We start from the raw sequence: 20,397 nt of genomic DNA on the forward strand, positions 1-20,397 counted from the left end.
CGTTTCAAAAGACCAAGTATCCTGTTTCTGAATGACCTTTGAATTGTTTATAATTTGAATCTGCTAAAGTTTCAGTGTTAAAGCGTATAAATGTTGTTAGTTACACCACCTGCTTCACAAGTAATGGAAAAGGCATATAATCTGACTTACAGGAAATTTAATTTTGACTATTACCATAAATTATTTTCTGATGTTTTATTTGAGAATAACATTTTAGTAAACTGCTGTATAGTATTAAAATATAAACCAATTCAAGTGGGGTTACGAATTCACGTTAGTGTAATGCAATTTGTCTCTGTAATAGTTACAGAATTTGCCTGTAGATTAAATACTAGTTTATTGGCCCCACTATATTCTTTTCTATTATGAGGAAGTTAAATTGAAAATTGCTTTGGCTAAAGGAATCTGAAATATTTCCATAAAAGAGAGAGTACGGAAAAGTGTTTGTACAGTGTTATTTTATTGCATTTGTGATGCTTATGGGTTAGTTAAATCAGAACTCGTGTCATGCTTCACTTAGTCTCGTGATGTCTTGGATAACATTTTGGTGCTGAATAATTAATGATTGAGATGATAATTATTATGAATAGAAGTAAAATACCATTTATCCTTCTGTGATTGCCAATTTATGCAAGTAATAACTACTGCTATATACTGTTCAGTTCGTCTGGTAGTCGTTTGTGTTTATTGCACTTTACAAAGAGAAACGGAATGAAAGTCTTTTTTGCTAAATTATATGTAAATTCTTTGAACTTAATGTTTCAAATTATTATGCCTTATTAGACTGCCGAGCGTTTATCATTTCATTCACGAGAACTTAATTACTTTCTTAGCATCCAAAATTAACGTCTTTCTACTAGTTGCCATTTATACGAAATTCAAGTTCGATATCCTCTGTTCATTAGATAAACACGCGGTCAAACTTCAAAATTCCTCGCAAAGGGTAACACGTATTGCATGTTAACGTTATATTTGGCACAATACAATGTACGTCCATAGGTGTTAAGTATCTAAAAATCAAGGTTGTGTATGACTATCAGCTACATTAGATTAGGCTAAATTGGATTCCTACAGAATGCCCACTCCTTCCAACAGTATTTCGTCCATGAAAATAGTGTCGCGACGTGGGAGGAAAACACAGAAGCATGCCTATACCTGGTGAGAACAAAACACTGTCGCCTTCTTTAATTCTTATTCTTTTCCATTGCAGCTTTTTTTGAAGGAGATATGCGTGAAACTGACGCGGCAAAATTTGAAAAATTCTGCCTGCTGAGAACAGAATTAACGAAGTAAGTAAATTGCAGATATAAATTATTGCTCAAACACAACAACTCTTACTTGTGTTGACACCGTGAGACCCACAGTTTTAACACTACGTAATCATTACATTTTACATTAAATTTGGACTGAGCTGCGTAATTCGATGGCTAGTGGACATGTTTCAGAGACATTTATCAGGGATTCAGTCGTCAGTCCACCCTAAAATTTTTCTTATTAATGTCAAAATTGACGAGTTGTACTGTCATTCGAAATCCACTTTAAATGTAAATCTTCCTATAAATGTGTGGATAAATCCGTTCAAAGGTTCTCAGAAGGTCCCACACCTCCGATAGGATCACAAATAGCAAAGCGCTGCGATGTGCAAACCAACCTTCGGGTTGGAGAAAGATTTTCTTTTGCATTGATATATATGGTAAAATAAATGTTACACAAGTTTTCCACTGTTTTATTACAATTCGTGTTCCTTCATGTATTCACATTTATCAGTCAAAACCTGAAGAAAGTAGTAACATCACCACACAACAGCAGTCTGTGAAAGTGATACAGTTATGTTGCAAAGATTAAATCTCTATATCTTCTAGAGCAACTTGTCTATCGATTAACTGCATTTTCTTAGTTACTCTCTCTACAAACAGCCAAGGTATCAGCTGCAGTACGATAACGCCGGAAGTTCTAAAGTATCTTGACTCATCATGTCAGAAGCACTGCAAGTTCATTTTACTTAAATCACAGGAACCAAGTTGACCTTTTCTTCCTAAAATAAGATGAAACAAAATAGAAAACGTGTAATAAAATTTAAACTTTCATGTGTACACAAACAGTGAAGCAAGATAATCCTACGGTACATTTCTGTCGAACATGGCGAATCATTTACTCGGTTGTTTCTAGAATCAGAAAACTCATATGAAGGTCACTGGTGTATTCATATTACCACTATTTTTTCATGCCCCTTATAAACTTCTTTATGTATAATTCTAATAAACGAATATGAATTTTAACAATGCTATTGCAAATTCTGTTCAACTACATTCAGTCTACATCGATACCTACATTGAGAATACGAACTGACGTGTATAGTAGCTATTGTGTCATACTTTTATAAAGTAGAAATGTTGCCTTGTTTGCTTGTAGAACACTTAGTGCTGTTAAGTACAACTGAGAACTGAAACGCATACTTCAAATTATATCTCCAAATCGACTGTACATAATTCAGAGAAGACAGGCGTCGTAGTACCATTATTATCAAAAAATTTTCCACAGCATTCATGGACGGAACATTAAGAGTACAGACTATTTTCTCCTTTTCAAGCTCCCTGTTTGAAGTCTGCAGTCCACAATACCGACAAAATCAAACATTTGTTAAAAACGAATATTTTATGTACAAAACATTAGGCGTACTTATGCGAAATTTAATTGTAATCTAAATTCCATATTTAATGAGTAACTTAGTTTTCCTCACACTTGACCAATTTGCTGTGAAGCAGTGCAGTTACTTGTAGTCCTTCATTAGACGTTAAATATATTATCAGTTCTAGAACTGTTCCTCATACGTTATAGGTCATATTTTCCTCGGAAATGCGGGGATAATAAGCCAAATATGTAACTTTCATAAACAAATTTTGTTGCAGTCATATAGGATCTACATTAGCGAAATTGCTAAACTTATTATAAAACCATATACACAGGCGGATACCACATCATCGAAATCTCTGTAATTACGTTTTCGACATAATTTACATCACTTTAGGTTATAATCAGTTTTATTCCATAGGTCCCAGTTTGTGATTTTAAGTTCAACTCTCACTGAGTACAAGGTGAAAAGTGGCTTTCCATATTACTCACATTTTGCAAGAGAATAGTAACATTATAAAGTAATGTAGACAAATAAACATGAAAAACATAATGGCTCAATGAATATAAACTTGATTGTTAATATTTAGCACATGTTTATGTAAGTATGGCACACTATCCGGTAATCTTCCTTATACATCATTAATCGACATGTAATTTTATGTTTATAATCACTGTGTCAATTAATGAACTCAGTTATGTCGTTCACAGTGATAACATAAAATTACTTAACAAATGAAACTTATGAAGAATCACAAGAGAAACATTACTATTCTACAACGCTAGTGAGCTCGAAAATGGTCGAAGCTGTAATAGGAACAAACTAAATACCGTAGCTAGTCACAGTCTACTGAAACAACTTCACACGACTCTCTTCGATGATTAATTCTTTGCCACCAGTAGTAAGTAGTGTGTTGTTCATCACACTGATGTGAAATCTAGGAAGATGAAATGAGCACTTGTTAGGACATACTGACATTTGGCCCTTGCGGAAGGAAACCAAAGGAGTTATTTGTCCCACAAAGAGAAATAAAAAATGAGGTGAGATACAGATGTCTTCGGCATACTGGTAGTGAAATAACGTTCCTGCGGTTCGTAGTAAGCAATGGATAACATGTTTCTTTAAGTAATTTCCATCGTTTTATATTGCTTCATTATTGATACGAAAGAATTTTCTTAAATTGAATGTTATACTTCACTATCGGAGATTACACTGCACTGGAATATTTTCTCCGGTAAGTTTCATCACCTAGATTAAGAAGCGTTAGATCGCTATATTTGTCTTTTCCTAATTTCCAGACGCAAATTATACGTCGTGTTTAAAATAAAAACTATATTTGCTTCAAAATACTCTTGATTACAGCAGTTAAGAGGTTTACGACGAAACAAAATTCGCTATGGTTACTAACCTTCGCCAAATTTGTTGAATGAATACCTCACAAAATAAAAAATTTAAATGAGATTTATGCCTTACATGACTCACGCTGCACAATGACACAAGCAGGAGTGTCACTATGTACTTCACGCAGAATGTAACTTGGCACTTCCCCTTGTGCAAGCTGAGACCGGGAGAAGTTTAATAACTGATATACTTTGTATTGACAATATTTGGCAGTATTTGGTACTTTTTTTGCAACAAGCTTCTCATGTCCCCTGTATAACATTGTTTTACTGATTTTTACCTGTCTGTGTCCCTTCTGCTCTAACAATAACATATTTTCAAGTTAGTATTATATTACACCCGCTCTACGACGACTGTGTATGTGGGCGAAGGGACTCCATACATCCGCACTAAGTGCCGAGGGTGGGTAAAAACTGCATGTTGTCCCTATACGACAGTAATACCACCCACACTCCATGCCGATGGTATGCAAGTTAAATATCTGAAGCGCAACGCATTTATCAGCAGCACGAGGATAGTAACCGCCAACATGTCAGGATTCTCTGACATTATGAAAGGGTAGTATACTCCAGATTATTTCTCGTACGGTCGTGTTCCTTGTGGTACTTACTCGCACACAGATATTCTGCCTAGCGCTTTGTTGCTAGAAATATAGCTTCGTAATTCACTCTACCGCTCCTGATGACGGAGGCTAGTCGACTAAAACATATGTTGCGGTGAATAAAATAAATCATAAAGGGATAGGTAGAACATTCCTCTTATTACTGCTGAATCTCGAGGTGAAAGAGTCGTCAACATTCCATCTCGTCACGAAGGATACTTCCGTGAAACAGCATAAAGTCAAGAGATGGCAAGTGCGTACCGAAAATACGGATGTTTTGTAAAACTGATATCGATATTCACGCATTAATATTATCCAACTGGTATATCTATCCATCTCCTCGGTATAACTGGTCCTCGTAATTCTGCATTTGTTTTTCTTTTCCCTAAGTACTCACTGTTATTCACCCACATTGCCAAATACTGTCTTTTCTGTTGTGCTCTTCAGTTCAAATAAAGGGCGTTGCTGCAGCTACTTGCCTGTCTATTAAGGGAATATTCCTTCATCTCTGTGTAAGGTACATTTTGCCGCGCGGGATTAGCCGAGCGGTCTAAGGCGCTGCAGTCATGGACAATGCGGCTGGTCCCGGCGGAGGTTCAAGTCCTCCCTCGGGCATGGGTGTGTGTCTTCGTCCTTAGGATAATTTAGGTTAAGTAGTGTGTAAGTTTAGGGTATGATGACCTTAGAAGTTAAGCCCCATAGGATTTCACACACAATTGAACACTCCTTCATCTCTGCATACTTTCTGTTCGTGCAAGCTTCGATCTCGCTGTGGAAATTTCGTACCTCGATTTCTCGCTGCTTAGTGATGTTTACCAACCTATACCTTTCTGCAGCCGTTTTGCTGTTATCTCTCTCGTATTTGTATTAATGTAAGTTCAATGTAATTAATTTGCCTTACAAATTTTCTTTTATTTAAAACAATTAAAGTGTGGACATATTTTTTCATAATAAACAAAACTTGTCAAAGCTTGAGCGAAACTAATGACAGACCTCTTACGGAACAAATTTAGATAAGAACATCTTTTCTTTTTGAAAGTAACAAAAAATTTTCACATAAAAGTCACTCATTTGGAAAAATGTATCAACAATCAAAGGAACGGAAACGTCGATTCATACTTCCTATAAGACTACAGCTCTCTCGTATTTGTATTAATGTAAGTTCAATGTAATTAATTTGCCTTACAAATTTTCTTTTATTTAAAACAATTAAAGTGTGGACATATTTTTTCATAATAAACAAAACTTGTCAAAGCTTGAGCGAAACTAATGACAGACCTCTTACGGAACAAATTTAGATAAGAACATCTTTTCTTTTTGAAAGTAACAAAAAATTTTCACATAAAAGTCACTCATTTGGAAAAATGTATCAACAATCAAAGGAACGGAAACGTCGATTCATACTTCCTATAAGACTACAGCTGTAATATTACTTAGATGTTCTATGGAGATGTCAGCATACCAATTTTTGAGAAACGTTTTCCGTCTCTAATTAAGCCTCGAAACGCTTTACATGAACATGAGCCAGTAAATAGTGACTTCCTACGGTGTACAATTTTGTGAGGTAGTGCTCATTTACCGTCCCGCCTCAGTTGTAAATTTTTAGTTAGTTTCGGTCACTTTCGTTCATGTTCAGATCTGAGGAGTTGCGTCACAAACCCGTCTTATCTCTCCAGAAACAAATATCAGAGTACTGATACTACTCTTATATTTGGTTCTGAGTAGAGAAGATAGGCTACTTACACAACTACTTACAAGGGAACTTCCCCATCGCACCCCCCTCAGATTTAGTTATAAGTTGGCACAGTGGATAGGCCTTGAAAAACTGAACACAGACCAATCGGGGTAACAGGAAGAAGTTGTGTGGAACTATGAAAAAAATAAGCAAAATGTAGAAACTGAGTAGTCCACGCGCAAGATATGCAACATCAAGGATATTGTAAGCTCAAGAGCGCCGTGGTCCCGTGGTTAGCGTGAGCAGCTACGAAACCATCGGTCCTTAGATCAAGTCATCCTTCGGGCGAAAAGTTTGATTTTTTTATTTTCAGTTTATGTCACATCACTTTTTTGGGAGTGATTATCATATCCACAAGAAAACCAAAATCGGGCAAGGTAGAAGAATCTTTTTAGCCATTCGCCAAGTGTAAAAGTTAGGTGGGTCGACAACATATTACTGTCATGTGACGCACATGCCGTCACCAGTGTCGCATAGAATATATCAGACGTGTTTTCCTGTGGAGGAATCGGTTGACGTATGACCTTGCGATTAAATGTTTTCGGTTGCCATTGGAGAGGCACGTCCTTTGGTCTAATAAGCGCACAGTTTTGCGGTGCGGTCGCAAAACACACACACACTAAACTTATTACGGTTAACAGACACGCCAATGAACGAACGGACAGATCATAACTTTGCGAAAGTAAAGAAGTAAAGTTTTCACTCGACGGAAGACTTGAATCAAGGACCTCGCGTTCCGCAGCTGCTCACGCTAACCACGGGACCACGGCGCTCCTGAGCTCACACTACCGTTGATGTTGCCTATCTTGCGCATGGACTACTCAGTTTGTATATTTTGTCTATTTTTTCATAGTTCCACACAACTTCTTCATGTTTTCTCCATTGATCTGTGTTCAGTTTTTCAAGGCCAATCCACTGTGCCAACTTATAACTAAATCTGAGGGGGGTGCGATGGGGAGGTTCCCTAGTTAGATCTGACGATGATCCAGAGTGATCGAAACATGCAGTCTAATTAAAAATGTGCTGCTTGAGACATAACAATAAATGAGAATTGTCTTAAATATCTATGCAGTTGCTGAATCTCTCAAGACTATTGTGTGGAGTACAGTATAATTATCTTTTTGTACTATTGTCTTATGCAGTCTCAGTGGGCTCTAGCTTCAAATGTCCTTGTCGAGAAGCCGAAAAAAAAAATAAAACAAGAAGAGGTAGTCAGCCACCTCCAAACTTCAGTCTCTCCTACAGGACGTGCGTAGTGCTATCGACAGTAGTGGCGCCGTCGATGTATCGATTCGCCCGCGCGCTCAGTCGACCTCCTCGATGACGGGCCCGTCCTGCTGCCGGCCGCCGTAGCCGCCGCGGCCGCCGCCGCCGGCCTGCTGGTGCAGCCGCGACATGAGCGGCGCGCACAGTGCCTGCACGTCGCGCAGGCGCTGCTCGTAGTCGGCGCGGTCTGCGCCGGGGTGCGCGTCGAGCCAGCGAAGCGCGTCGTCGCAGGCGTCCCTGGCGCGCCGGCGCTCCGCGTCGGGCAGCCTGGAGCCCGCGTCGTCCAGCGCCTGGCGCGCGCCGTACACGTAGCCCTCGAGGCGGTTGCGCGCGGCCACGCGCTCGCGCTGCCGCTCGTCCTCGGCGCGGTAGCGCTCCGCGTCCGCCAGCATGCGCTCGATCTCCGCCTTGGACAGCCGGCCCTTGTCGTTGCGGATGGTGATGTTGCGCGAGTGGCCCGTGCTCTCGTCGCGCGCCGACACGTTCAGGATGCCGTTCGCGTCGATGTCGAACGTCACCTGCAACAGTGCCACAGAGGAGCAAGTTATTTCACGAAGTACTACTCTTATTACATTTATACTCCTCTGTTCACCATAAGAGGAGTGACAGTGAGTCGTGTTGGGCTTATGCGTTGATTTAAACCTTGGTTCTGTAGTGTCGCGGAATAGTAAAGAGTTGGAAATGTGCAATATTGTCAAAATTTCGTTGCCTATGCCGACCTCGGGGAAGATCAGTTTGGATTCCGCAGAAATGTTGGAACACGTGAGGCAATACTGACCCTACGACTTATCTTAGAAGAAAGATTAAGAAAAGGCAAACCTACGTTTCTAGCATTTGTAGACTTAGAGAAAGCTTTTGACATCGTTAACTGGAATACTCTTTTTCAAATTCTGAAGGTGGCAGGGATAAAATACAGGGAGCGAAAGGCTATTTACAATTTGTACAGAAACCAGATGGTAGTTGTATGAGTCGAGGGGCATGAAAGGGAAGCAGCGGCTGGGAAGGGAGTGAGACAGGGTTGTAGCCTCTCCCCGATGTTATTCAATCTGTATATTGAGCAAGCAGTAAAGGAAACAAAAGAAAATTTCGGAGTAGGTATTAAAATCCATGGAGAAGAAATAAAAACTTTGAGGTTCCCGATGACATTGTAATTCTGTCAGAGACAGCAAGGGACTTGGAAGAGCAGTTGAACGGAATGGACAGTGTCTTGAAAGGAGGATTAAGATGAACATCAACAAAAGCAAAACGAGGATAATGGAATGTAGTCGAATTAAGTTGGGTGCTGCTGAGGGAATTAGATTAGCAAATGAGACACTTAAAGTAGTAAAGGAGTTTTGCTATTTGGGGAGCAAAGTAACTGATGACGTTCGAAGTAGAGAGGATATAAAATGTAGACTGGGAATGGCAAGGAAAGCGTTTCTAAAGAAGAGAAATTTGTTAATGTTGAGTATAGATTTAAGCGTCAGGAAATCGTTTCTGAAAGTATTTTTATGGAGTGTAGCCACGTATGGAAGTGAAACATGGACGATAAATACTTTCGACAAGAAGAGAGTAGAAGCTTTTGAAATAGGGTGCTACAGAAGAATGCTGAAGATTAGATGGGTAGATCACGTAACTAATGAGGAGGTATTGAATAGAATTGGGGAGAAGAGGAGTTTGTGGCACAACTTGACTAGAAGAAGGGACCGGTTCGTAGGACATGTTCTGAGGCATCAAGGGATCACAAATTTAGCATTGGAGGGCAGCGTGGTGGGTAAAAATCGTAGAGGGAGACCAAGAGATGAATACACTAAACAGATTCAGAAGGATGTAGGTTGCAGTAAGTACTGGATAGAGTAGCATGGAGAGCTGCATTAAACCAGTCTCAGGACTGAAGACAACAACAACAAACATGCCGAGTGCCAGAGGCAGTAGGTTAGCCAAGAGGTAAGAGGATTGCGCACGTATCGGCAGGCGGAAGGTGTCGTCACGCAGGGGCAATGGCCTGGTTACACACAACAGGCGAGAGAGAATTGCTTAGCACGTGGGTTTGTGTTAGACGGAGGCTTGCGTAGAGTGCAAGACAAAGGTATAGCGTCAGCTGTACTGCATTTCACAACTTCGCGTAAGTCTGCCGTAACAACACGTAACTCTGTCGCAAGAAAACCTAAGAGGCGAGTACGACAGGTGAATCAGCAGTATAAGTGTAACGAATGCGTTTATTACAAACGAGCATGACGTCAGGACGTTGCTCGTGCTTCCTTTAAATACGCCAGCTTTGATAGCAACAAGGCACTCGCAGTTAGACTTGCAGTTAGATGTGTACTGGGATGCAGCGTAGCGCTCAGCTCGGTGATCGACATGTTAATCTTTATTAAGGAGATGTTGCAGTTAGGGCCGCCCATCCAGCAGCAGACGTGAGGGGACAGTACCATCTCTGGTCCTCTCTGCTGCTGCTGTCAATCATCAACACAGGATTAGCAGACATCGCGGCATACTCGCTCGCCGCCAATGCTGACCACATCAGTAAGCTGTCGTCGAGATCGTGCGGAGCCTAGGCCCTGTGCATCCACCGTCACAACCGGGTGAGCCGACGACACTGGGGGATTGCAGCCCGTTCCACCGGTCCACCTCGGACGAGCCACCAGGAGGAGCAGGGAAGAAGACGGGGTGGGATAGAGTACACTCCGCACTACGAGAACGCTTCTCGTGCCGACAGCGCCGGGACTCCAACCCGGAGCCTCCTACGCGCAGCGGCTTGCTGTCCGCCGCCGAGCTGGCCGGCCAGCCGGATGCCGCCAGCCATGCGCGGCCGAAGTAAGGGCATTCCAACGCTACGTCACAGCACACGGCGCTGCGCTAGCAAGACTGGTGCGGCCCGGAGCTGGTGTCATCGCTACGAGTCCGCGAGGATTTGGGGAGGTCGTTGATATCACCAAGCTCAGCCAGTCTGTGTTACGTAGGCCACATTGTACTCAGCAGGAATAAGGGTGTTATGAATCAATAATGTTTCTTTGGCGTTTCTGACGCGTCCACAGTCGTTTCCTAGCATCCTGACAACTGGAGAGGTCACCGCTTGGCCTCCAGTCCACCGTAGGCGACCGAGACCACTGGACCGCCTACAGTTCCTATTCTGTGTTTGGTTTCCCGCGGTTATTGCGATTATGCTGTTGTTCGCTCTCTCCGTGAGAGGCAGCAGTGGTGTGTATCGATATTCAGACCTTGTACTCTTTGGTCTGGTATTCATAGTTTCCGGCTGTGCTGTGTGCGGGCAATCGGTCGGTTGGCGTGTATCGGCTGAAATCTCCGCGGGGCGTAGTTTGTCCGGGCCCAATGGTGGTCTGTTCGCAGTGCCGGAGTGTGTGGGGCTGTTCCCTTTGCTACGAGCTCCGTGGCTCACCTACCCTGAACACGGAGTTTGAGTCTGGATTTAAATTACCAGCAAGTCAAGAGTGTTCAGATAGTGCCGTTTGGTTCTCGTTGTCAGTTGTTGGGACATTCCCGTGAGCCACAACGTGTGTGTTTGAGTTGGTGAAGGTTTAGCCACAGTCCGGTGGAGTCTAACTGGTTATCGGCAATTGAAGTGCACAGCGGAATTTTCTGCCTTGTGGCCATTAACGTTCCAGTTACCTGCCCTGGCCGTGGGCCTAAATTCATGCAGTGTCCTTCCACACCATGTTGTCACTGTCCAGCATGGTGTGTAGTTTGACAGCTAAATGTATGCTTGGTTGTGGGCGTCCATGCCTTGTAGGTTGTGTGAGGTCGAGTGGAGCGCAAATTACCTTGTCGATGGGCCGACTGTCTGTCTGACCTGAGTGATCGTTAGTATTTCAAGTGCTGGCCGACCCCCAAAACTTCTGAGTGCCATTAGCTGCACTGCCATCTTATTTTCTGTTGTGTGTATTTGTATGGCTCATAGCCGATGGTTTTGAATTAAAGTTGAATAGTTTTTAGTGGTGTCTTAAGTCATGGGCCTTCGGCCGTTTTAAAATTAAAATTAATTGCTTATCAAGTGTTAGATTGTTTAGGGTCTTCAGCCTCATTTAAGATAAGGCTTTGTTGTTTAAATTTATTTTACCTTGAGTTTTAAGTCATGGGGCCTTCAGCCGCTTTTAAATTAAGGTTGTTGTTATTCAAGTGCTAGATTTTCGGGCCTTCAGCCAAATTATAGAACTTACTTAACGTGAGGCCTTCTGCTTTCTAACTATTCCCTTTGGCGTCTGAATTTTGAGTTAATGGCTTTTAGCCTTTTTAAAAAATTAAAGCGGTTGTGCCCTTAAAGCATAAGATTGTGTGGCGTATTCAGCCGATAACTAAGTTCAAGAATTTGTACTGTAATGTTTGGTCAAATAAATAAAGTTATATGTGTTCGAGTGTAACTGACAGCAGCTCATTTTGGTCCCTTTCCACAATTCCAACTACCTGTCTTGTCCTGCGGGTTTAGCAGGGCGTCTCAGACAGAGTTAACGCTTAAATATACGCTTCCATAACTGATGATGACGATGACGTTTGTGGGGCGGTCAACTATGCGGTCATCAGCGCCCGTAAAAAAGCCCCAATATTCACACAGTCCAATCTAGCCACTTTCACGAATGATGATGGTGATGGTTAAATGATGAGGACAACACAGTCACCCAGTCTGCGGGCAGAGAAAGTCCCCAACCGGGCCGGGACTCGAACACGGGACCCCGGGATCCACAGGTAGCAACACTAGCCACTACACCACGAGCTGCGGATATAACTGAAGACATATGTACACACAACAGCGTGACCGTTTCCTACACATAAAAAAAAAACAAATACCTCGTAGGGTTTCCCGGTGTAATAAGTCTTGAAAGTCTCTTCGGGTTTGCTGCCGGATCCTAAAATCGGCCCGATTTGATATTTTGGAGATCCAACTGTTCACCATCATTAGGAGAATGCTGCTTCTGCTGATGAGTCCCCCAGCGGGACCGATTAGCAGAAGCAGGATTCTCCTGAAGACGGCGAACAACTGGATCGCCGACATATCAAATCGAGATGATTTTTGGACCCGGCAGCAAACCCGAAGAGACTTTGAAGAAAAACAAACACCATTTACAACACATTTTATTTTATTGTATAAGCATGCACTACATCATCCTAGCCGTCTGGCACAGCACTTGCAATACCCAGGTAGTGTAAATAAAAACAGCTTGTCTTTAAAACCGTCTACATCGTTTATTAAAATTTATTTATTTATTATGACGTTTCGTCAACTCTCCGTTCCCATTAGTCGTAGGTTTTACCAGTGACGCAAAAACACTTTAATAAATAAATATATTGTAATAAACGCTCTAGACGATTTTGTGCACAAAACATTGACACTAATGCAGACTCTTCAGGAAACTGTTCCAGTTTTTGGGCGGGTTAAATATTAACAGACCTCGGAGACTTGATTTCCTATCCAAGATCAGAGCGTGTAAGGTAAAGACAACCTTCCACCAGCAGGGATTCGTGATTTCTTTGAATTCGCAACATTAGGGGTAGCGTCTTTGATTGCTAATCAAAACGTCCTCGGTCGTGATTTCGAACAGTGGCCCACTTAAATTTCGAAAAAAAATCATCAACAGTGGTGGCGGAAGACTTCCGCCGTAAGAAGTCACCCTCATTCTGCCAACGTCCTTGGCAAAGAAGGCGGAGAATCGGACAGAGGCTCAGCTCATCCTCTTGCCACTGGCGTGCGAAACTGTCCCTAAGGGCGGGAGAATCAGCAATAATCAACGGCAGGAGAATGCAGAAGGCAATGGAAAACACTGCATTAAAGACACATAACGTCTATTCACGCCATGGGATCTGTAATTGAAAACGTGTCATGATGAAACCTCAGATGTTCAAATGTGTGTGAATTCGTAAGGGACCAAACTGCTGAAGTCATCGGTCCCTAGACTTACACACTACTTAAACTAAGTTAACGTTAAGGACAACACGCCCACCCATGCCCTACGGAGATGAATCCTCAAAGGAAAAAGATTCCAGAATAGCCCAATTTTGGATATCCAGGAGGGGATAGCCAAAGCAGAGGTGCCCATAAGAAAAAGACTAAATAACCAAAGAAAGGACATTGTTCTACGAGACGGGGCGTAGAAATTCAACGTGGTTGGAAAACTAGAAAGTTTGAAAAGTGAAATGATAAGGCTTAAGCAAGAATTAGTATGGGGGGGGGGGGGGGCGGTTTGGGGAAAGAAGACAAAGATTTGTGGTCGGATAACATAGGGTAATATCAACAACAGCATAATAATGGTACAAAGGGACTAGTATTCGTTATAAATAAGAAGGTAAGGCAGAGGGTGAGTTACTGTCAACACTTCAGTGGTAGTACTGTTCTCAACAGAATGAAAAGCAACAACGACAACAACAATTTACGTATACATGCCGATTTCGTAGTCTCAAGATGAAGAGACAGAAAAGTATATGAGGATACTGAAAGGGTAATACAGTACGTAAAGGAAGATGAAAATCTCATAGTCGTGAGGGACTGGAATGCAATTGTAGGGGAAGTAGCAGAAGAAAAGGTTACAGGAAAATATGGGCATGGGACAAGGAATGAGAGAGGAGAAAGACTAATTGAATTCTATAATAAATTTCTGCCAGTAAAATAGGAGGTAAAATAGTCCCCCATTCGGATCTCCGGGCGGGGACTACTCAAGAGGATGTCGTTATCAGGAGAAAGAAAACTGGCGTTCTACGGATCGGAGCGTGGAATGTCAGATCCCTTAATCGGGCAGGTAGGTTAGAAAATTTAAAAAGGGAAATGGATAGGTTGAAGTTAGATATAGTGGGAATTAGTGAAGTTCGGTGGCAGGAGGAACAAGACTTCTGGTCAGGTGACTACAGGGTTATAAACACAAAATCAAATAGGGGTAATGCAGGAGTAGGTTTAATAATGAATAGGAAAATAGGAACGCGGGTAAGCTACTACAAACAGCATAGTGAACGCATTATTGTGGCCAAGATAGATACGAAGCCCACACCTACTACAGTAGTGCAAGTTTATATGCCAACTAGCTCTGCAGATGACGAAGAAATTGAAGAAATGTATGATGAAATAAAAGAAATTATTCAGATTGTGAAGGGAGACGAAAATTTAATAGTCATGGGTGACTGGAATTCGAGTGTAGGAAAAGGGAGAGAAGGAAACATAGTAGGTGAATATGGATTGGGGGACAGAAATGAAAGAGGAAGCCGCCTGGTAGAATTTTGCACAGAGCACAACATAATCATAACTAACACTTGGTTTAAGAATCATGAAAGAAGGTTGTATACATGGAAGAACCCTGGAGATACTAAAAGGTATCAGATAGATTATATAATGGTAAGACAGATTTAGGAACCAGGTTTTAAATTGTAAGACATTTCCAGGGGCAGATGTGGACTCTGACCACAATCTATTGGTTATGATCTGTAGATTAAAACTGAAGAAACTGCAAAAAGGTGGGAATTTGAGGAGATGGGACCTGGATAAACTGAAAGAACCAGAGGTTGTACAGAGATTCTGGGAGAGCATAAGGGAGCAATTGACAGGAATGGGGGAAATAAATACAGTAGAAGAAGAATGGGTAGCTTTGAGGGATGAAGTAGTGAAGGCAGCAGAGGATCAAGTAGGTAAAAAGACGAGGGCTAGTAGAAATCCTTGGGTAACAGAAGAAATACTGAATTTAATTGATGAAAGGAGAAAATATAAAAATGCAGTAAGTGAAACAGGCAAAAAGGAATACAAACGTCTCAAAAATGAGATCGACAGGAAGTGCAAAATGGCTAAGCAGGGATGGCTAGAGGACAAATGTAAGGATGTAGAGGCCTATCTCACTAGGGGTAAGATAGATACCGCCTACAGGAAAATTAAAGAGACCTTTGGAAATAAGAGAACGACTGGTATGAATATCAAGAGCTCAGATGGAAACCCAGTTCTAAGCAAAGAAGGGAAAGCAGAAAGGTGGAAGGAGTATATAGAGGGTCTATACAAGGGCGATGTACTTGAGGACAATATTATGGAAATGGAAGAGGATGTAGATGAAGATGAAATGGGAGATACGATACTGCGTGAAGAGTTTGACAGAGCACTGAAAGACCTGAGTCGAAACAAGGCCCCCGGAGTAGACAATATTCCATTGGAACTACTGACGGCCGTGGGAGAGCCAGTCCTGACAAAACTCTACCATCTGGTGAGCAAGATGTATGAAACAGGCGAAATACCCTCAGACTTCAAGAAGAATATAATAATTCCAATCCCAAAGAAAGCAGGTGTTGACAGATGTGAAAATTACCGAACTATCAGCTTAATAAGTCACAGCTGCAAAATACTAACACGAATTCTTTACAGACGAATGGAAAAACTAGTAGAAGCCAACCTCGGCGAAGATCAGTTTGGATTCCGTAGAAACACTGGAACACGTGAGGCAATACTGACCTTACGACTTATCTTAGAAGAAAGATTAAGGAAAGGCAAACCTACGTTTCTAGCATTTGTAGACTTAGAGAAAGCTTTTGACAATGTTGACTGGAATACTCTCTTTCAAATTCTGAAGGTGGCAGGGGTAAAATACAGGGAGCGAAAGGCTATTTACAATTTGTACAGAAACCAGATGGCAGTTATAAGAGTCGAGGGACATGAAAGGGAAGCAGTGGTTGGGAAGGGAGTAAGACAGGGTTGTAGCCTCTCCCCGATGTTGTTCAATCTGTATATTGAGCAAGCATTAAAGGAAACAAAAGAAAAATACGGGGTAGGTATTAAAATTCATGGAGAAGAAATAAAAACTTTGAGGTTCGCCGATGACATTGTAATTCTGTCAGAGACAGCAAAGGACTTGGAAGAGCAGTTGAATGGAATGGACAGTGTCTTGAAAGGAGGATATAAGATGAACATCAACAAAAGCAAAACAAGGCTAATGGAATGTAGTCTAATTAAGTCGGGTGATGCTGAGGGAATTAGATTAGGAAATGAGGCACTTAAAGTAGTAAAGGAGTTTTGCTATTTGGGGAGCAAAATAACTGATGATGGTCGAAGTAGAGAGGATATAAAATGTAGGCTGGCAATGGCAAGGAAAGCGTTTCTGAAGAAGAGAAATTTGTTAACATCCAGTATTGATTTAAGTGTCAGGAAGTCATTTCTGAAAGTATTTGTATGGAGAGTAGCCATGTATGGAAGTGAAACATGGACGATAAATAGTTTGGACAAGAAGAGAATAGAAGCTTTCGAAATGTGGTGCTACAGAAGAATGCTGAAGATTAGATGGGTAGATCACATAACTAATGAGGAGGTACTGAATTGGATTGGGGAGAAGAGGAGTTTGCGGCACAACTTAACCAGAAGAAGGGATCGGTTGGTAGGACATGTTCTGAGGCATCAAGGGATCACCAATTTAGTATTGGAGGGCAGCGTGGAGGGTAAAAATCGTAGAGGGAGACCGAGAGATGAATACACTAAGCAGATTCAGAAGGATGTAGGTTGCAGTAGGTACTGGGAGATGAAAAAGCTTGCACCGGATAGAGTGGCATGGAGAGCTGCATCAAACCAGTCTCAGGACTGAAGACCACAACAACAACAACAATAGCGAATACTCTGTCCAAGAATCACAAGAGGAGGAGGTATAATGGGAAAAGACCGGGTGATACGGGAAGGTTTCAGTTAGATTACATCGTGGTCACACAGAGATTCCGAAATCAGATTCTAGACTGTAAGGCGCACCCAGGAGCAGATATAGACTCAGATCACAATTTAATAGTAATGTAAAGTAGGCTGAAGTTCAAGAGAGTACTCAGGAAGAATCAATACGCAAAGAAGTGGGATACAGAAGTACTAGGGGATGACTGGACACGCTTGAACTTGTCTAAGGTGGTAGACTAAACAGTAAGGAATAGCTCATCAGGCAGTGCAGTTGAAATGGAATGGTCCTCTCTAAAAAGGCAACCACAGAAGTTGGATGGAAAAACATAGGTACGGAGAAGTGTAACTGAGAAGAAACCATGGGTAACACAAGAAATATTTCAGTTGGTCGATGAAAGGCGGAAGTACAAACAAATTCAAGGAAATATAGGAATACATAAATGAGTAATAAATAAATAAATAAATAATAGAATAAGTAGGAAGTACAGGGAAGCTAAGCCGAAACGGTTGCATGAAAAACGGAAGAAATCGAAAAGAAATGATTAACGGAAAGACTGACTCAGCACACAGAAAAGTAAAAAACCAAAAAAAAAACTTCCTTGAAATTAAGAGCAAGGGCGGTAACATTAAGAGTGTTATGGGAATTCCATTGTTAAATGCAAAGGAGAGAGCAGATGGGTGGAAAGAGTACACTGAGGGCCTCTTTGAAGGGGAATAATTGTCTATTGGTATTATACGAGAAGAAGGAGTAGTCGATATAGTAAGGATAATGGATCCAGTATTAGAATAAGAATTTAGAAGAGCTTTGGAATACTTATGAGAGAATAAGGCAGGAGGGCTACGTAGCATTCAATCACAATTTCTAAAATCACCCGCTGGAATAACAAACAAAACTACTATTCACACTGATGTGTAAACTGTATGAGTCCGGCGATGTACCATCAGACTTTCGGAAAAACGTAGTCAACACAATTTCGAGGATTGCAATAGCCGACAAGAGCGAGAACTATCTCACAATCAGCCTAACAGCTCATCCATCAAAGTTGCTGAGTGGAGAAATATGCAAAACAATGGGAAAGAAATCTGGCGATGTGTTATGATTAGTATTTTGAATTTAGGAAAGGTAAGGCACCAGAGAGGCAATTGTGACATAGCAGTTGATAATGGAAGCAAGACTGAAGAAAAATGAAAGCCCCCTCATAGGATTTGTTGACCTGGAAAAAGCGTTCGACAATGTAAAATGTTACAATTTGTTCGAAATTTTGAGAAAAATGTGGGTAAGCTATGGGGAAAGACTGGTAACGTACAATATGGACAAGGACCATGGAGGATTAAAAAAAGTGGAAGAGGAAGAACAAAATTCTCGGATTAAGAAGAGTGTAAGCCAGGGATGTAGTCGTTCGCTCCCACTGTTCAGTCTATACATCGAGAAGCAATGACAGCAATAAAAGAAAGGTTCAAGAATGCAATTAAAATTCAAGGTGAAACGATATCAATGATAAGATTCGCTGTTGATACTGCTATCCTCACTGGAAGTGGAGAAGACTTAAAGGATCCGCCGAATGGAATGAACAGCCTAATGAGTACGGGGTATGGATTGAGAGTAAATCGAAGAAAGACGAAAATAATGAGAATTAGCAGAAATAACAACAGCGAGAAACTTAACATCGTGGCTGATGATCACGAAGCAGACAAAGTTAAGGAATTCTGATACATAGGCAGCAAAATAATCCATGACAATTGGAGCAAGAAGGACATCAAAAGCACGCACTACCACCGGCAAAAAGGGCATTCCTGGCAAAGAGAAGTCTACTACTTAGTTTGAAGAAGAAATTTTCGAGAATGTACATTTGAAGCACAGCACTGGATGGTAGTGAAAGATGGACTGTGGGAAAACCGGAACAGAACAGAATCGAAGCATTTGAGATGTGGTGTCACAGGAGAATGTTGAAAATTAAGTAGACTGATAGAGTACGGAGCTAGGAGATGCTGTGCAGAATCGGAGAGGAAAGGAATATGTGGAAAACATTGACAAGAAGAAGGGACAAGGTGATGGAATATGTATTAAGACATCAGGGAATGACTTCCATGGTACTATAAGGAGCTTTAGAGGAAGACAGAGATTGGAACGCATTCAGCAAGTAATTGAGGACGTAGGTTGCGAGTGCTACTCTGAGATGAATATGTTGGCACAGAAGAGGAATTCGCGGCGGACCGCATCAAACCAGTTAGAAAACCGATGACTCAAAATAAATAAATAAATAAATAATAAAATTCTGGCTTTACACAAACATAGATAATGTGATACCTCTGCAAGGGAGCGACCTTCGCCAATTCACAGCGCTAGCGGCTCAGGAGAAACCACGACCTCTTGGAGGGAGCACCTGATTTGTGGACACTGGAGCCATTCTACAGCCACACAGGGGGTAGGCGGGAGGAAGCCTCGCCTCGCTTAAGAATGGACACCTCGCGAAGACTCTAGTGGGCAATGAGAATCGTGCCGAAACTGATAGAGCCCTGCAGACACTGGGACGCACAATAGTCACAAAAGCCTCAATTCTGCTGGCTTGCAGTGGCCGTTTTTACTTGTCTTAGAAAGGAACATTATGTCGACCATTCCAGCACCCCACAGGCACTGGGATGGAGCATGAATATAGCGCCAAGAATTCGCAAAGGAAGCTGCTTGAAAATAAAGAACAGCAAAAGAAGTAAGCCTGCTTAAAAAAACGTTTTATGGCCAGTAAGGACATTCTATGTAAATCCAGACTCGAGCAGATTCACAGACGGAACACAAACGTGGGATTGGCCAGGTGTGACGCAGAGACTGTCGTCCACAAGGAAGAGTTCTGTGGCTGCTTTCACAACAGCTCAGGAATCCAAAATAACATCGAACAACATGTGTGAGCAACGCTTGGAAAGCCTAGGCAGTGAAATCTTGAGAAAGATGCCATTTCCCAAGTCACACGCCAGCCCTTGCAATATAGAGCATTTCCTCCCAGCACTGGGAGGCGTGGTCATGAAACAGCGATCAGTTACTGGGCAGCGTTGCAAATATATTCCACCAATGACAACGTCGAGACGAGAAAAATTTCGAAGAGTCGTTGAGGTATGGATGAGGAGCGAAGGAGAAAGTCGGTGAGGCAGCACTGAAGGAAGGT

General features: G+C 41.8%; 1 protein-coding gene across 1 annotated transcript in view; it reads right to left on the minus strand.

The window, feature by feature from the left end:
• Window positions 1-7,360: 7,360 nt before the first annotated feature.
• Window positions 7,361-20,397, minus strand: part of LOC124796469 (heat shock protein 70 A2-like) — a 39,736-nt gene continuing 26,699 nt past the window's right edge. Inside the window, exon 2 of the mRNA XM_047260699.1 lies at window positions 7,361-8,153. Within this exon, the coding sequence (XP_047116655.1) occupies window positions 7,674-8,153 (480 nt within the window). The 3' untranslated portion in view covers window positions 7,361-7,673. The remainder of the gene's footprint in view (window positions 8,154-20,397) is intronic.

This window comes from Schistocerca piceifrons, chromosome 1 (genome assembly GCF_021461385.2).
Source record: "Schistocerca piceifrons isolate TAMUIC-IGC-003096 chromosome 1, iqSchPice1.1, whole genome shotgun sequence".
NCBI classification, from domain to species: domain Eukaryota; kingdom Metazoa; phylum Arthropoda; class Insecta; order Orthoptera; family Acrididae; genus Schistocerca; species Schistocerca piceifrons.